The sequence below is a fragment of the Eumetopias jubatus genome, unplaced genomic scaffold, assembly GCF_037043125.1.
Source record: "Eumetopias jubatus isolate StellerSeaLion01/CBP00866 unplaced genomic scaffold, mEumJub1_p1.0 scaffold_12, whole genome shotgun sequence".
Classification (NCBI taxonomy): Eukaryota; Metazoa; Chordata; class Mammalia; order Carnivora; family Otariidae; genus Eumetopias; species Eumetopias jubatus.
The window spans coordinates 107,720,503-107,736,412 of NW_028274818.1; the positions used below are offsets into that span (position 1 = coordinate 107,720,503).

A 15,910-nucleotide genomic window follows, 5' to 3' on the forward strand; every position below is an offset into this window, starting at 1 on the left:
GCGCAGTTTCCGTCTACAGGCACCACAACGGTTCAGCCTGCGAAGCAAACACGAAGGGACCGTCTCTGGAGTGACCTTGGCTCCCTGGGAAGCAGGGAAAATGTGTCTCCTCAAAATCCGTACTCACCACCTAGCTCTGATGCAGGTGTGGGACCCAAACCTACGGTACGTGGAGGATCTGAAAACACCCCAAGCTGAACACTCACTGAAAACAGGCCCCCCAGGCATCTTGCAAAAGTAAAACTTTTCTCTAGGTGAACGTACATCCTCAACCCTGACCTTCCTGAACTCGGGCCCGGGGCCACGGGCGGGGGGGGGGGGGTGAGGGAGGGTCGGCCGGGGGGGGGGGCGGGGTCGGGGGGGCCGCAGGGCTGGGTCTGCCCCGCCTTGGGAGGACCAGGGTGGCCCCTGGTGCGACCCGCCCCGACACCCACCGCTCCGCTCCAGGGGCGCGTCATCTGAGGGCCGGCGCCAAGGTCCGGTCCGCGCGCGGCGACCACCCACGTCTTCCACGGCCGCAGCTCCTTCCGGCGAGCGAGCGGCCCGGCGTCACGGATCCCGGGCCCGGGCAGAGGCTCGCGGAGCAGCGGCGCCACCTGGTGGCCCGGACGCATCTGCGCGCGCGGCGGGACTGAGGTGCAGCCTTGGGAGCCGGCGTCCAAGGCGGGAGGGGAACAGGGGCAGGAGGCGCTGGGGGGGGGGGGGTGGGGGGACGGCGACAGGTTTCTTGCGCCACCACACCCAGCGTGTCTCCCCCACTCGGCATAAAGCCAGAGCGACCCCGGACTTGCTCTGAGGGTCCCACGGCAGGTGTCGGGGTCCCCGCCGGGTTGGCCCTGCCCTCTCTACCTCCAGCGGGCAGGAGGCTGCAGGCCCGAAGAGGCCCCCCCACCGCCCCCCCCCACCCCGCGGGCTCATTCAGCAGCATCAGAAAGCGGGCTAAGAAAGGACACCGAGCAAAGGCCCTTCCCAGTGGCAGCCGCACCCGTGGGAGGGTCACGCGGCTCTCTGATCGCCCACATTCGTGCTGTTATTTCTGTAACATCGGAGACGCTGTGGGGACTCGGTGGGAAGAAACGGCCCCAGGTGTCTGGTCGCCCCCTGCCCAGGGCCAGGCCTCCCAGCCCAGCGGCGCACCCCGTACCCGGCCCTCTCCCTTGCCTCGTGCACACAGGGACGTTCTGAAAGAGGTTTATTGTTGCCGTACCTCTTCTCGCCCCCGAGCAAGGAGCACCAGGAACAGACCAGGCAGCCCCCATCCAGCCCCCAACAGCACGAGCGCTCCAGATCAGATCTGCTCCACCACACAGCTCAGCACAGCAGAGACAGACAGACAGACAGACACCCGAAGGCCGAGGATGGGACAGCCCTGCCTCAGCACGGAGGGACCCAGACCCTCCCGGGCCTCCTCCCCGGGCCTTGCGACCCTCTGACTTGCCCTCTGGTCACAGCAGCCGCAGCTTGGCCCTAATACCAGGCTCTTAATCTGCGGCCGGCCGGCGTCGCCCCGGCCACCGTCCCTTCACCCAGGCAGGAGGCCCGCCTCCTTTTCCACCAGGCGGCTGACTGTGCGTAGGGCCAGCGGCAGGGCCGTGTTGGCGTCACGGTGATAGCGGGGCTCGGACACCTCCGCGCTCGGCGTGAGCACAAACTGGGCCACGCTGGGCATCTTTAGCAGGGTCAGCAGCTCGGTGGCCCGCGTGCAGATGGCTCCCGCATCCTCCTCACCGTGCACGGAGCTCAGCGCTGGGCTCTGTGCCAGGGTCCTCATCTTTGACAGGAACAGAGAGACCCTGAGGATGAGCGGGTCCCGGTCAGTCAGCTGCATGTGCAACTCCTCACGTGAAACCTGAGGCCTCCGGGTCGTGGGGCGTTGGCTGGGAGAGATGAGGCCGCAGGGACGACGCCCACGCCGCTGGTGTCCGACCGGAGGCCTCGTGCTGCGGGCCGCGTGCAGACCTCGGGGACCGGGAGGGCGTCCGGAGCCAGCTCCCCTTCCCCTTCTGCCCCACCCCTGTACCTGGGAATCAGGTCTTGGCTCCGGGAGGCCAGCTTGGTCAGCGTGGTCATGAGCACGGCGATGACCTGCGGGGGGCACTTGGGAAGGGCGGCGGACGGGCGGGACTGGGTGACCTCGAACAGCAGGGCCTCCAGGGCCTCGAAGAACCTGGTGATCTGCTCCACGGTGCACCGCCGGTCCCAGGACACAGACAGGTACTCGCCGACGGCCCAGGCCTGGGGGGGGGGGGGGAACAGAGCCTCAGCCCCCTGCAGGCACCCCGGCGTGGAAAGGGGTGGTGGTGCGGTGGCCGGCCTTACCACGGCGGCGAGCATGGCGCCCCTGCTGTGGACGCTGCTCACGCTCCCCACGAACTCCAGCAGCTCTTTCGCCAGGTCGACCACCAGCGACGGGTGCAGCGCGCACAGGGCCAAGAGTTGTGAGCTCAGCACCCTGCCCGGTAGGACACTGCTGGGCCGCGGCCGTCCCTGGGCCCCGACCGCGGCCCCCATCCAAAACCAGAGCCGGGAGATGGGACGGGAAAGCCTCTGCGCACCGGACTGAGGTGCAGATGGTTCTGGCCCCTAAAGGGCCCACTGGAGGGGAAGCTGGGGCTGGCGAGTGGCGTGGACGCAGGCCTGTGTGGACCAGGCCTTGGGAAAGGGGGACAGATGGTCTGGAAGGCTCCATGGAGAGGGACTGAGGCCAGCACCGGAGATTACAGACCTGAGAGAGGAGGGACTGGGGAGAGGAGCGTGTGCAGAAGCTGGGCCTGGGGTGATGCGGGGCGGCAGGACACGCGCTGCAAAGGGCAGCTGAATGGGGGCGCAGCCCGGGGGGGTGGGGACTCGGAGGCGGGGCAGGCTGGGGCGGGGAGGGCCCACCTGTGCACACGGTCCTCGTACTGGGGCACCTGGTAAAGGGAGTCCCTTCTTTCCAGGAGCACCAGCACCAGCTGGTTGGTCAGGGCCCCGTCAGCAAACTGGGGGTCAGGAGGAAAGACCCAGCCTCAGCCCTGACACCACCCTCCCCCGCGCTCTGCTCTGGCCCCGACGATGTCTCGCAGCCTGGGGCCGCTCTCGGGGGGGGACGGGCCGCCTGCCACCCCTCCCGGCGCCTCTCGCTGACCCATGGCGGGATCTGCATTCAAGGACACCGGCTCTGCCAAGGCCCAGGGCCAGCGCCCCCCGCGGGAACGGAGGAGCCTGGAAGTGGGCTCACCCGGGTCACCGCGGAGAAGAACGCCTGGAGCAGGGTGGGCACGGCCTCGGCGCACTGCACCACGCGGGCGCAGCCGGTCATGGGCCGGAGCAGCTCGTGGAGTGGCGCCAACCTGGAGAACATGTCACACGTCCCACTGAGTACCCGCCCTCCCGCTCCCCCGGGGCCTCCGGACACGCTCTCCACACGCCAGCGGTTGGCTGTCGGGATCACCGTGCCGTGGCCAGGACCAAGTTCTGAAACCACCTGCGGTGCCCTCCCGGGCGGGGGGCACCCTGTCACCACGCATGCCTCCCCCTGCCGACGGCTTTGCTCCCGTCGTCAGCTGCCGGCCCCTCAGGCAGCGCTGCTCCCACAGGCCACAGGGAGTGCGGGCGTGGGGGTCTGCGCTCGAGACGCCTCGCTCCAGTCCCGGCCCTCCCGCTCTTGGGGGGCGCTACCCCTCAGCTTCTCCATCTGTACAACGGAGTCACCGCGCCTATCTCGCAGGCTTGTGCGGCCCGAGTCGGGGCTGGCAAAGAGCTGAGCGCGAGGCCCGTGCCCTGCGAGCACCCGCCGTGTGGCTAGTGCCTGCCCAGGGCGGGGGGCCGGGGGGCGACCACAGGGGCCTCTTTAGGTCAGAGTGCCTAAGGCCCAGGAGCAGATGTGCCCAGACGCGCCCCACCCCCCGGGAACAGGCTCTGACCACACGCAGGCGCTCTCCTGTCCCGCCCAGGGCCGTGGGGCCGGGGACGCCCAGCAGCAGGCCTCACCGCAGGCGCTCCCCAGCCCGCGCGGCCCCTACCTCTGCACGGTTCCGCTGGCCTCGGCCCGCAACAGGTGCTGGAGAAGAGCCTGGAACTCTGGGTCTCGGGAGGCCTCCAGGCAGCTAGGGTTCCTGAGGGAGGTATCCCACAGCGGCCTCTCGGACGCAGCCGGTGACAGCCTGTGAGCCAGCAGACCCGAGGCCGGGTTCAGACTGGGCTCCGGGCACAGGCCCCCGGAGGCCCGACTTGGCCCCAGCCCTCGTGGAGACACAGAGCAGATGTCGCCCCGTGCCAGTGATGAGCCTCAGAGGGACCGGGAGGGGCCTGGGGCCCGGCACCCTGCACGGTGAGGCTTTCCTGCCGAGGGAGACAGGCCGGGGGCTCCAGGGCCCAGGGCTGGAGAGAGGTGCTCTCGGGGCAGCTCACGGGACAGCAGGGGACGGGGAAGGGACCCAGGAACAGCTGTCGTCCCTCGGGTTCACCTGAGCTGCAGACCCAGGGACAGGTGTCGTCCCTCGGGTTCACCTGAGCTGCAGACCCAGGGACAGGTGTCGTCCCTCAGGTTCACCTGAGCTGCAGACCCAGAGACAGGTGTCGTCCCTCGGGTTCACCTGAGCTGCAGACCCAGGGACAGGTGTCGTCCCTCAGGTTCACCTGAGCTGCAGGTCCAAGGCCGCAGTCAGACAGGGCAGGTCCAGCAGGGCGTGGAGCATCTCCACGGCCGAGCCGGCGTCCACCAGGCTCGGGAGGAGCGCCACGAACTCCGAGGTGAGGGGCGGGCTGTTCCAGGCCAGGAGCTGCAGCGACAAGCGAGGCGGCTCGGTGGGAAGCAGGAGGGCCCGTGTGGGGCGCGTGGCCCAGCGGCAGAGCCATCGGCTTGGAACCCACGGGCTGCCGCAGGGGAGAGCCCCTCGGTCCCGGATGGGCGGGGGTATCGATCCCCCCCCCCGCTCTCCCTGGGCCACCTTGATCAGTTTTGTGTCGCTACTCTGCTTCTGCGTTCACTTCTGTGCCAACAAGTAAAGCAACCACTTTCTACTTGTCATTGTTCCTCTAGCTGAATTTGCAAAGACCACGCGGTAACCACAGCCAGTCACAAAAAACACATCAAAACCCAACAGCACGGGCACCTGGGTGGCTCAGTCGGTTAAGCGTCTGCCTTCGGCTCAGGTCATGGTCCCGGGGTCCTGGGATCGAGCCCCGCATCGGGCTCTCTGCTCAGCTGAGAGCCTGCTTCTCCCTCTCCCACTCCCCCTGCTTGTGTTCCCTCTCTCGCTGTGTCTCTCTCAAATAAATAAAATCTTAAAAATAAAAAGCCAACAGCACAAAGGGCTGAGCACAGCAGGCGAGGCTCCCACGTGAGGAGCCTACTCGACATGATAATGGGACAAGTTCTAGAATCAACCACAGTCCAGCCTAGCTGCTCTTTCTCACGGGGCTCAGCATGGGGCTCTCCCTGGCGGAGACGCTGTTCCTACATGACGCCGTCCCTGGCCCTCCGCCGGCACCCTAGGCCGCCTCCCCGGAGGGAGAACGAGCCGGACACACTGCACACATCCCCCTCCCCCCCAACGCTGGCCCCCCTCTTCGGCCCGAGGACAACTGAGAGTGCCTTGAAGAGATTGGGGAAGCTCCGCTTAAGAATGTCAAGGTTCCTGCCGAATAGGGGAAGGCTGTCCCCGCAGAAGCGGACGAACTCGAAGGCCAGCATGGGGCTGTGGAAGAGCTCGCAGGGGACCCTGGTGAACAGGTGCTGGAGGATGGCTTCCGAGTCCACGGCGGCCGCCTCCCCTGAAACACAGCGGCCTCATCAGGGCCCGGGCCCCGGCACGAGGGTCCCTGCCTCATCATGAGGATGCCCCTGCTGCTGAGTGGGGCCCTCAGAGTCCCGGACACCAGGGGCCCTGAGGTGTCCATGCTGCACGGGGAGCCCTGGCCGAGCTGCATCCAGCTCTCCACAAGAGTCTCCGGCTACCGCCCAATCCCTCCAAGTCACATGACATGGAATGTTCTTTGGAAGATACTGGTTTCACGACACCTCCCACGAAACTCCCGTGAACTCTTGCGGCAAAGAGAGATCTAAGATCAGTGTGAAGCTTTGATCCACTCCCTAAACTCATCTAAAGACTCTCTTATCCGGTGCTAACGGTCCCTCAAAGCAACCCGGGTCTACACAACCAAGGAAGCAGCGCCACAAACAGGAAGAGGGGCCGAGCTTCCGCACGAAGCAGAAGAGTGTCCCGGCGCCGCGAGGCTCACCGTGGCTCAGGAAGAACTGCGCGATGGGCAGTAGCGCCCGCGCCCGGGCCGGATCCCCGCACAGCCGCGCGTGCAGGGCCTTCAGGCAGGACAGCGTGCGGTACAGGAAGGTCGGGTCCTGCCGGCACAGCGTGTCCAGCACCAGCACGGCCTCCACCAGGCACTGCGGAGACGCGGAGGCCCAGCTCGCAGGGAGCCGCGCGGGAGGCCGGCCCGCCCCGCCCGCCCCGCCCGCCCCGCCGGGCACGTACGGCTTTCTGCAGGTCCGCGTCCCCCTTTCTCAGGGCTCCTGGGGAAGGAAGAGAGGCAGGCACCTGGTCTCCGGTCAGCATCAAAACAGAGTGCGAGGCACCCTGTTCTGGAAGCTTGAGGAGGCGGCGGAGAGCAAACTGCGAGCGGAGGGACGGGCAGGAGCCGCCCCCAGGATGGACAGGGGCAGGGGGGGGGCTGGGACGGACGCCTGGTGGGCTGGGGACAGGTTCTGCCCCCCCCCCCACTCCCCGGCACAGAGGCTGTCCAGGTCCCAGCCCCCCACAAGCAGCCCGAGACGCCCCTGGGGGAGGAGGCGCGACAGCGGGACTCACGTCGCGTGCTCTGCTCCACAAGGCGCTGACAGTACTCGAAAGCCTTCTCCCTCAGCCGCTCCTGGGGGGGCAGCAGGTGGCTGGCGGTAGAGGTGGCCGATAGCACAGACAGGGTGGAGCCCTCCAGCTCCGACTTGTCGTCTGGAAGAGAGAACGAGGTGCTCGGGGGGCGCGCAGGCCAGCCCATCCAGGGGCGCGGAGTCTCCGCGGCAGGCTACCTAGGCCTCGCCCGGCCGTGGCCACCTCCACCCTCACTGGACGTCCCGTGCAGTGGAGGCGTCTCCCCGCGGAAGTCTAGCCTGTCTACGCCGCCGGCCGGTCTGCTCTGGGGAAGGGGTTTGGTGAAGCTGTCTGAACACCCTTGCTGACGTCTGCCCTCAGCGGTCGCTCTGGCTTCTCCCACACGAAGGGGACGGGCCTCCCGGTGCCAGCGAGGCTCAGCCAGGGCTGCCGCCGTCGCCCGGGGCCACACCCGGTCCTGCCCACCTCCTGCCCGGGAGCGCCCCCGCGCCCCACCTGCGTCCGGGGCGCTGGGGCCCTGGGGGCCGCTATGCACCAGCCACGCCCGCAGCATGGAGAAGGCCTGCACGTTCAGCCACTGGTCCTCCGTGAAGTGCTGGCCCGTGGACAGCACCGTGAAGAAATCTGTGGCCACCGCCCCATCCACCTCGGTGACAGGGCCCGGCTGCGGGAGGCAAGGAAGGACGGGCTGTGGGGACCCGGGCCAGGGGGGTGCTGGGGTCCAAGGCTGGGGGGGGGGGGCGTGCGGGAGGCAATGGGCTCACAGTGGGGAGGGTGGGGGGGGCTGTGTGTGAGTGGGAGCCCCGCCCTCACGCTCTCGAGGACTGGGGGCAGCCCCCGTGAGACGTGTTAACACTGGCACCGGAGCGGACGCCGTCTTCCGTCAGGTAAGGGATCTCACCAGCGGGTTTGGCCCACAGCGTCACGGGCTGGGGGGCTGTGACCCTGGGGACCCAAAGCCCCCCGACCCAAGTGAAGACAGAAAAGAGGGATCGTTCTGGAACCAGGGCAGGTGGAAGGACAGGAGAAGTTGCTGGGACCCTGGCGGCAAGGCTGGCCAAGGTGGGGGAGGTTCTGAGTCTCCAGGCTCACCTGCCGGGCTCTGGGTGTGGAGAAGAAGCCTCCGGAAGTGTGTGCGACCCCTTGCTGGACGCTGGCATAGCGAAGCCAGTCCACCAGCCTCTTGCTGAGCAGGTTGGTCTGGTCTGCGGGTGGGGGGTGGGCAGGGACAACATGCGGGAAATCGTCAATCCCACAGACTCGGGCTGCAGGGGTGCTGATAGAACTTTCTAGAAAACAAGCTCTGGACAGGGTGCTGGGCCCCCAGGCCTCCCCAGACTGCCTCTCCACCATCCCTCCCGCGAGGGCGCTCCTCTCTCTCTGCGCCCGCGCAGGCCTCTTGGGAAGGGCGACTACCTTCATGGAGGGTGTGCGGGGCCAGGTGCGTGATCTTGGACACGACCGGGAGCAGGTGTCTCAGACTGGGCCCCTCGGGCTGCCGGCTCTCGAGGACTCTGAAGGCGTGCTGGCCCACGCTTCGGACCTCCTCCTTCTTGTCACCCTTCAAACGGAACACGGGGGGAGTGTGAAGCGATGACCCGCCTGAGTGTGTGAGCGACGAGTCATCCGATCTGAAAACACCTGGGAAGGGGCTGCCGATTCTGAAGGCCGCCGCTCCAAGAGCATCTTTGTTTCCGAAACGCCCCCTCTTAGCGCGTCCAGGAGCGTCACCACCAGGGCAGCCGGAATTAGCCTGCCCGGAGCCCAGAGCCCTGCCACTTCCCCGGGAGCAAGGGGGGATAGAGCAGGAGGGCACGGGGGAGGCCGGTGGACACCCCAGGCCACCAAGGGCAGGATGGGCGTGTCACCTGGGCCAAGAGCACAGAGGCCACCAGGCTCAGCTGCTGGCTGCTCTGGATGTGGTCCCAGGACAGGCTCAGGTTGTCGGCAGGCGACCTCTCTCTCAGGATGGCGGCACAGAGGAACTGGAGCTGCTCGGGGCACTTGGGCGAGCAGAGGGTGGTCTGCAGCAGGTCCACGCACGTCTTCTCCAGCCTGGGGGGGGGCGCGGGCAAGGCCACGTGGCAGGTGGTACATCACCACGGGAGCGCCGGCCCCCCCAGAGAAGACCCGGGGCCCCCTGGCCGGCAGAGAGAGCTCTCCGTATGCGAGCGCCGTGAGCACCGCTGCCAGCGGGCGTAGGACGCCCAGGCCCGATGCGCCACGAGCGGACCCCCCCACCAAGCTGCCCTCACGTGCTGGGAGCCTGCATCCCCCCCGAAGACCATCACGCTCACTTCCTCTTGTATTTCGTGGCTGAGACGATGAGGAAGAGCCTCTGCAGGGCGTCCACCGCATCGGGCCCCGGGTCATCCTTCTGCAGCAGCTTAACAACCCGGGAACAAAACTTCTGCAGCTCCTCATCCTGGATCTCCCTAAACGAAGAGCGGGGCGTCAGCAACCTGGGCTCAGGGGCCCCGGCCACAGGAGCCGGAAATGCTACCCTGAGCCGTGACAGACGGCCCTGGGGCTGGAGGAACATCCCCACGGAGCAGAGAAGCCCAGGTGTCCCGCGGGAGAGCAAGGCCACCACCTGCGAATCCTCCCTCCCTGGGACGCGGCCGTCGTCGGGTCACTCCCCTCCCCTATGGGCAGGGCTGTCGGGAGACCACCACGCCAGCAGCTTCACCAGACCCCGTCACGGCGACACCACCCCTCTGGATTTTTTGTTGTCCCAGGAGCAGAAGAACTAAAACCGATTGATGTTAGGACTCAAAATGGAGGGTGGCCTGAAATAAGTTGCTTTTGAAAAAGATTCCTTCAGTGAGCCTTCCACTCCTGGGAACAAGAGTGAAATCTGCTAGGTCAGAGGACAAACACTGTGACATGTTGTCAGGTGTGCCTACTATAGTTCCTAGTACTTACTCTGCTTCGTTAAAAAACACATCTACCGAGCATCAACAAGAAGTAAGATACTGAGCAAAATCTCAAAACAGAAACCTGGGTTTTGGGTTTCTGTTCCAGTCCAGAAGGAAAGACAAACCTAGGAAACACGGTTCTAGGAACCTCTGGGGGGGGGGGTGCTCTCAGAGGAGGGCCTCCTGCAGCCCCCTAGCCATGGCTGACGTCCACCGAATCCAGGCTGGACCAATCAGATGCTCGAGCTCGGAACCCGGAAGTCTGAACCAAGAGACGGGCCAGCTCCAGCCCTGGGCTGGCGAGGAGGTTGGCCGAGCCTGTGAGGCTAGGTGCCTGGGGCTGCTTCTTGTGTTTCTTGTTCTTACTCGAAGGCTGGCAGATGAACCTCAGTGAACTCCCCACCACTTCCGGTCTCCCTTCCACCTCCTAACCCATTTCCATTTCTTACAAACACAAGAGTCACACGTGGGCTGAAGACGCAGAAAGACAAGAGGCCTGGTCAGGTCTGTTTCTCACCGGACTAACGAGACCGAGCGAGAAGCCACCAGGCTGCCTCAAAACAACACGGGAGACTCTTTCCTAGAATGGTGGTACCCCTCATCCCAACGAATCCCTTCCAGTATATTCTCTAGATCACGAGATTCTAAAAGGCCAATCTGCTCAAACCCTTCAATAGCTCCCCAGTGCTTTCAAACCCAAACTCCTACCGACACTAACAAGGCTTACAGGGTCCTGGGCCCGCCTTACTTCTCTAAGAAGCACAAGTCCTGTTGCTCTTGCTCTTGATCTTCCCGACAGACCCTCTGCCTGAAATATCCCTTGCTGGTTATGTCCTCACGCAGAGCCTCTGATTAGTTGTCTCAGGCTTCTGGAAACTTCCCCTGACCTGCCGCACACCCCCGTCCACCCCTTCTCTGAGGCCCACTTCCTTCACTTGTCTTCAGCTTGCGAGAGATGCTTCTGGTGACTTTTTCCACCCTTGCTTTTCCAGCGCCAAGAAGTTCAGACACTAAAATTCACTGCAAATCCTAACTCCTGAACGTTAGCCATTTATTTTAAAGTGCCACCCCAAATCACAGGCTTAATTAGAGTGGAATACCCTGAACACCAGTAAGACCTAACTGATAATGACTAGCTTTCCTCTCAAACCCTAGCGGATATTGCATAAGTCATGCATCTTACTTATGGATATTGAACCATACACTACCCTCAACTCCCCCACTCCCCCACCCGAGGCAGAGAGAGGAGTAAGAATTTAGATAGGGAGGGCTATTCATTCTGCAAATTTACGACCTGGAGTAGAAGGTGAGCTGGGCAGAGGTGAGCCCGGTGAGGTTCTGGGCGGGTCTCAGTTCTTCCCTGTCTCTTGGCAAGAACGCTGGGGTGTGTCACATGTTGAGTGAGATGCTATTTTCACTTAATACAGCCCCTAAATTCAAGTGAGCTCGAGTTGTAACACTGGAGCTTGAATGCTGGAGTTATCTGTCCGACAGTGAAGGAGACACAGACGGTGCTACGAAACCACAAGGCGCTTTCTGAGCAGATTTTCAAGGGTTATTTTGACCACAGATTTTTGCCCTCTTCCCAGCCTTCAGAACCTAATCTGCATTCAAGATCGTCTCACTAAATTACAGCAGCCTCGACCATCCCAGTCTTTCCCACCAATTGGTCCAGCTCCAGATCCAGTTTTAGGGTTTTTTTTGTTGTTGTTGTTTTTTTAGAAAAGTTTACCACCGACTTGTGGTTCTGACGGCGTTTTCTTCTAAACAAGTGACGTCAAGTCTCACACTGTCAGATGGGCTCTGGCTCCCCTCCCTTGCTGCTGGACGTCGGGGTGCCGCCGCCAAGCCTCGGGGGGCCCCGCGCCGCTTCCCTTGCACGCACCGTTCGCGACGCTGCTCACGCGCCGCCGCCTCCGGGGACCCGCAGCACCCTCCCCGGGCCTGCACGGCGTGGCCTCCCCGCCCCGCGGATCTCTAGAGCGGGTCTGGGTGGGCTGCTCCAGGTCTCCGCGCGCGGGCCCCGCTCGGTGGGGCCCTCCCCCCGCCAGGAGCCCCAAGGGAAACGCCGGGGCACCTGGCCTGGTGGAGCAGACTCTCCGCCCCCGCCGTGAACATGCCGCCACCGCCGCCACCGCCGCCACCGCCGCCACCGCCCCGCCGCTTCCGGGTCGCGTCACGTGCCGCGTCACGTGGGCGGGGCGGACAGGCCGCCGGCCAATGGGCTTTGGTGGAGCCCGTCCCACGGGGGCGGGGCCGTCAGCGAGCCGGCCGCCCGTTCAGGGGTGGTGCCTGGTCTCCTTGGTGGGCTGCGGGCCCCGGAACTTTGGGACCTGGGACCCTGAGACCTCGGAACCTCCGCACCCCGGGACCCCGCAACTTCGGCACCCCGGACCCCAAGACTCTAAGATCTCGGCACCCCGCGACCCCGAGCTCCCAGGACACCCATGACCCGGGAACCTAGGCGCTCTGGGACCGTGGGAACCCTAGGACCCCGTGACCCCAGGACCCCAGCTCCCCCCGCCCACCGCCATGGACCCTGGGCACCCGGGTGCCGGTAGGAGACGGCCTGTCGCCAGCCCCAGCACCATTGCCCCACTTCTGGGTTGTCTCCTGACCACAGGCGGCACTGTCGTGTGGGGGTCCTTTGCTCAGTATGACCTGAAAGCATGACAGACGCTCTGGCGTGGGCTGCATCCGTGTGCAGCGATTTGCAAGAACAGCCGAGCCTCTCAGCCCTGCTGCTTTGAGGCTCCATGTATTTAGGGCCTGTCATAGGCTGTAGTGCTGCTTTAAAGTCTTATTCCCTGCCCCCCATAACCACAGACTGTGAGGCAACAGGCTTAGAGAGGGAAAACCAATTTCTAGGCCTTCTGAAAGGTGTGTTGGCCCCAGTATTCCTGCCTGCAGACTGCGTGTGTGGTAAATGTGGTTACAGCCCGAACTGGGCAGGCAGGGTGCACAGGAGGGAGATTTCCAGAGGGAGAGGAGCCTAAGAGGACCCCCGAGGGTGTCAGAGGTGGGAAGGGGCAGGCAGGGGCGAGGGCCCTAAAGGCGGCAGTGCAGGCCTGCTTCCTGGGGCGCACATGCACCTGAGGGGGGAACCTGATGTCTGGCAGCGGGATCAAGAGTGCATGGGGTGGTCCTGGGGGAGAGAGGGAGGGCCCCCGAGCTAGGTAAAGGCCATGAGGACAGGAAGTAGGCAGATTCAGTAACCATTCAGGGCTAGGATTTGTAGGACCTGGAGATGGATTTGGGGACAGGAGGAGGGACAGGGCAACAGCAGGTTTCTGGCTTTCCGTGTGGTACCGTTCCCTTGGCACTGGGGCAGAAGGAGTCCCTTTGCTGTGCTAGGGAGTACCTCAGGTTCTGGGGAACAGTGAACGGGGGAGGCTGGGCCCCTGCCCTCGGGAAATTTGCAGTCACCGCAGCCTAGTAGTGGGAAATGCCACGAAGGGGGGATGAAGCCGCGTAAGAGCAGGTACCGCAGGCAGTCGGGCAGGGTGATGGGTCAGGGGGGCCTCGGAGGGTTAAGCAGTGAGGGGACGCCTGATGCAGGAGAGGGGCGGAGACAGGATGGGCCAGCTACTCACCTGCCAGAAACCCGGACTTGGCGGTTTTGAGACGCCCTGATGGCACCCAGGAGGCGTGGAGGGCAACGGGTGCCGAGGGGTTAGAGATGGGAGCTGCAGAGTGACAAGGAGGGGAGCTGGGTCGGGAAGAGTCGGCTACAGGGGGTCCTTGGGAAGGCCAAGCACTGCGCATCGGTGATCTCATAGAACCCGTCGGACAGCTCTGAGCCTGAGTTTTATTATCACCATTTGAAGGATGATTGGGCTGAAGCTAAAACCAGGTAAGGTGCCCGAGGTCCACACCAGTCAGGGGAGAAGCACGCTGAGCCAGCAGCCACGCTGTCCCTTGCCTGCCGCCCCCTGAGGAATGGCCAGAGCAGTGGGAAGACATCCAGGAGAATGTGGGGTCGGTCGCAGAGGTCAAGTCCCAAGAGCCGCGGGGGCTGCCCGGCTAGGGGCTGCAGACCTGAAAGGGAGCGGGGAGTTGCAGCTGCTGCTAGGAGGCTAGGAGGGGGGGGAGTGGGGAGGTTGGGGGGGGTCCCAGGGCTAGGAGGGGTGGCACCTGGGGGTGGCCCGAGGCTGCTGGCCCTGGCTGGGCGGCAGAAACTAACTGCAGTCGCCTACTGTTGTCACATCGTCAGATGAAGGATGTTGTCAGGGACAGGAAGCACTCTTCCCCGGTACTGAAGGGTGAGGCTGAGGAGCAGAGGCGGGGTGCCCCCCCCCACGCCCCCGGCCCTGGAATCACAAGCGCACAGGAGGTTGGGAGTGAGGCTGCCGGGAGCTTGACCACGACCCACGGCTGTGGAGGGAGTTTGCTGGTTCACCTGGGCCGAGGCACGCACAGCCAATCTGCAGGCACCTGCGTTGAGACCTACGGCATCTGAGACCTGGGAAGGAGTTCCAACACTAGTTTCGTGGCTTAAAAGGGTGTTTATTAAAGTAAAATACATATGACGTACACAGATTTTGAGTGAACTCCGTGATCCTTCCCACTAATCCATGGTATGCTGGTAAATGTTTAACTGGTCACCGGGACGGGGGGGGGGGTTGGGGGGGGCTGACCTGTAGCGTTTCATGATTTCCGTGTACAAATACCCCGCAAATGGCAGATTTCAGGCTGCCCACGTGACGTCACTGCACCGCCGGGAGAGCCGCAGAAACCGAACGGACACGGGGGATGGGAATGACCCCGAGAGCGGAGGTAGAGTCAAACAATAGTAAGAGATGAACCGCGTACTTACCACCTTCGTTTTTAATGTAATGGATTTCACTGTAAGTTTATATCATGAAAATTTGAAGAATGACTTTAGCAGCTGGCTGCTCAAATTCCTGAAAATGTAGCAAGCCGCTCTGGCAAGCTGACCCCGGCCCAGCCCTCCCCGCTGGCTCCCGGCGCCTCCTATTATCACCACGGGTCAGTTCTGCCCGTTTGCACTTCACACAAACGGGGCCCTGCAGCACGGAGCCTCCTCTGTGGCTCCTTCCCCTGACACCCGTGAGGACCACAGGGACTTATCAGCACTCGGCCATCCTGCTGTCGGTGAACCCTCGGTCTGTCCCCAGCTTCGGCAACCACGGACGTGGCTGGACGTGCGGTCGGTCTGGTGCCCCGCTTCGGTACTAGTCCGGCTTCGCCTCTGAGAACAGAGCTGCGTGCCAGGCCTGTGCTCTCTCCGCCCGCACGCACGCACGCCCCAAGCCTCTTCCCAACAGTAACGATACATGATGGTTTCTCACAAAATTCTCGTTTGTGTAAGATGTTATCTCGAGGTCTGATTTTTACTATCTTTCTGTCTGTTTATATTTTAAGTGGGCTCCATGCCCTGCATGGGGCCCATCGTGGGGCTCGAACTCACGACCCTGAGATCACGACCTGAGCCAAAATCAGGAGTCGGACGCTTAACGGACCGAGCCACCCAGGCGCCCCAATCTTAAGGTCTTACTAGTGAGAAATGGTTGTCTCAGTCAAAACCAAAACTGAAAAAGCTGCGCATTTCAGGAAGATGCTAACTGGCCATCATAGCTCTTGAGACTTAGCATCCTCATTGTTGCTTGTTATTTACTTGGCCAAATCCTCACACGTCCTGTTACTGGTGCGGGGAGGCTTACCATTAGACTTGTACGGTGTCCGTGGGGTAACGTGAAGGACAGCCGTGTTCACACGTCTGCTACAGCCGCAGACCCTGGAAAAGGCCAGTGACTGACGCTCCAAGAGGTGACGAGCGACAGGCCCATGGACTAGAGAACCTTGACCAAAGGTGCATGTGTGACAAGTGCACACTTCTCTGAGATCCACGTCCAGCAGAGGCACACTTCTTCGTGCGATGATTTAATCGTAAAGCCGGTGGGCGCCGCAGAGAGGGGCTTTCACCACAGCCGATGTGCCCTGGGCCACGTGATGCACAGAACACTGTGAGGTGGGGGCACCCGTTCTGTGGATGAAGACATGGAGCTTCTTGCAGCTTAAAGCCCCCCCCCCCCCCCCCCGCCAGACTTTGAACCAAGTCTGACTCCGGCCTGTAGGCAGACCACCTCTGCCTCGCGGCCCTCCACTTTGCCCTCAGTACCCAGAACAATCAAGTCCTAA

At 63.5% G+C, this 15,910-nt stretch overlaps 1 protein-coding gene across 1 annotated transcript; it reads right to left on the reverse strand.

Moving 5' to 3' along the window:
* Nucleotides 1-1,175: 1,175 nt before the first annotated feature.
* Nucleotides 1,176-11,893, reverse strand: AP5Z1 (adaptor related protein complex 5 subunit zeta 1). The gene is made up of 17 exons (XM_028088442.2): nucleotides 11,826-11,893; nucleotides 9,128-9,265; nucleotides 8,699-8,885; nucleotides 8,247-8,391; nucleotides 7,923-8,035; nucleotides 7,326-7,494; nucleotides 6,810-6,950; nucleotides 6,477-6,514; nucleotides 6,226-6,388; nucleotides 5,579-5,757; nucleotides 4,621-4,763; nucleotides 4,005-4,145; nucleotides 3,221-3,332; nucleotides 2,884-2,981; nucleotides 2,320-2,452; nucleotides 2,021-2,235; nucleotides 1,176-1,793 (listed from the first exon to the last, which is right to left on the reverse strand). Exons 1-17 carry the CDS (start codon nucleotides 11,864-11,866, stop codon nucleotides 1,523-1,525), a joined length of 2,427 nt encoding a protein of 808 aa, XP_027944243.2. The 5' UTR covers nucleotides 11,867-11,893; the 3' UTR covers nucleotides 1,176-1,522.
* Nucleotides 11,894-15,910: the final 4,017 nt, after the last annotated feature.

What these genes read in the sequence shown, in the direction of transcription:
- AP5Z1 (XM_028088442.2), bottom strand. Translation starts at nt 11,866, where the DNA reads ATGTTCACGGCGGGGGCGGAGAGTCTGCTCCACCAGGCCAG. An exon ending in CCCCAGCGCCCCGGACGCAG is followed by an intron (nt 6,951 to 7,325) that starts GTGGGGCGCGGG and finishes TCTCTCTTCCAG; the next exon opens with ACGACAAGTCGGAGCTGGAG. An exon ending in GCAGTTCTTCCTGAGCCACG is followed by an intron (nt 5,758 to 6,225) that starts GTGAGCCTCGCG and finishes GCTGTGTTTCAG; the next exon opens with GGGAGGCGGCCGCCGTGGAC.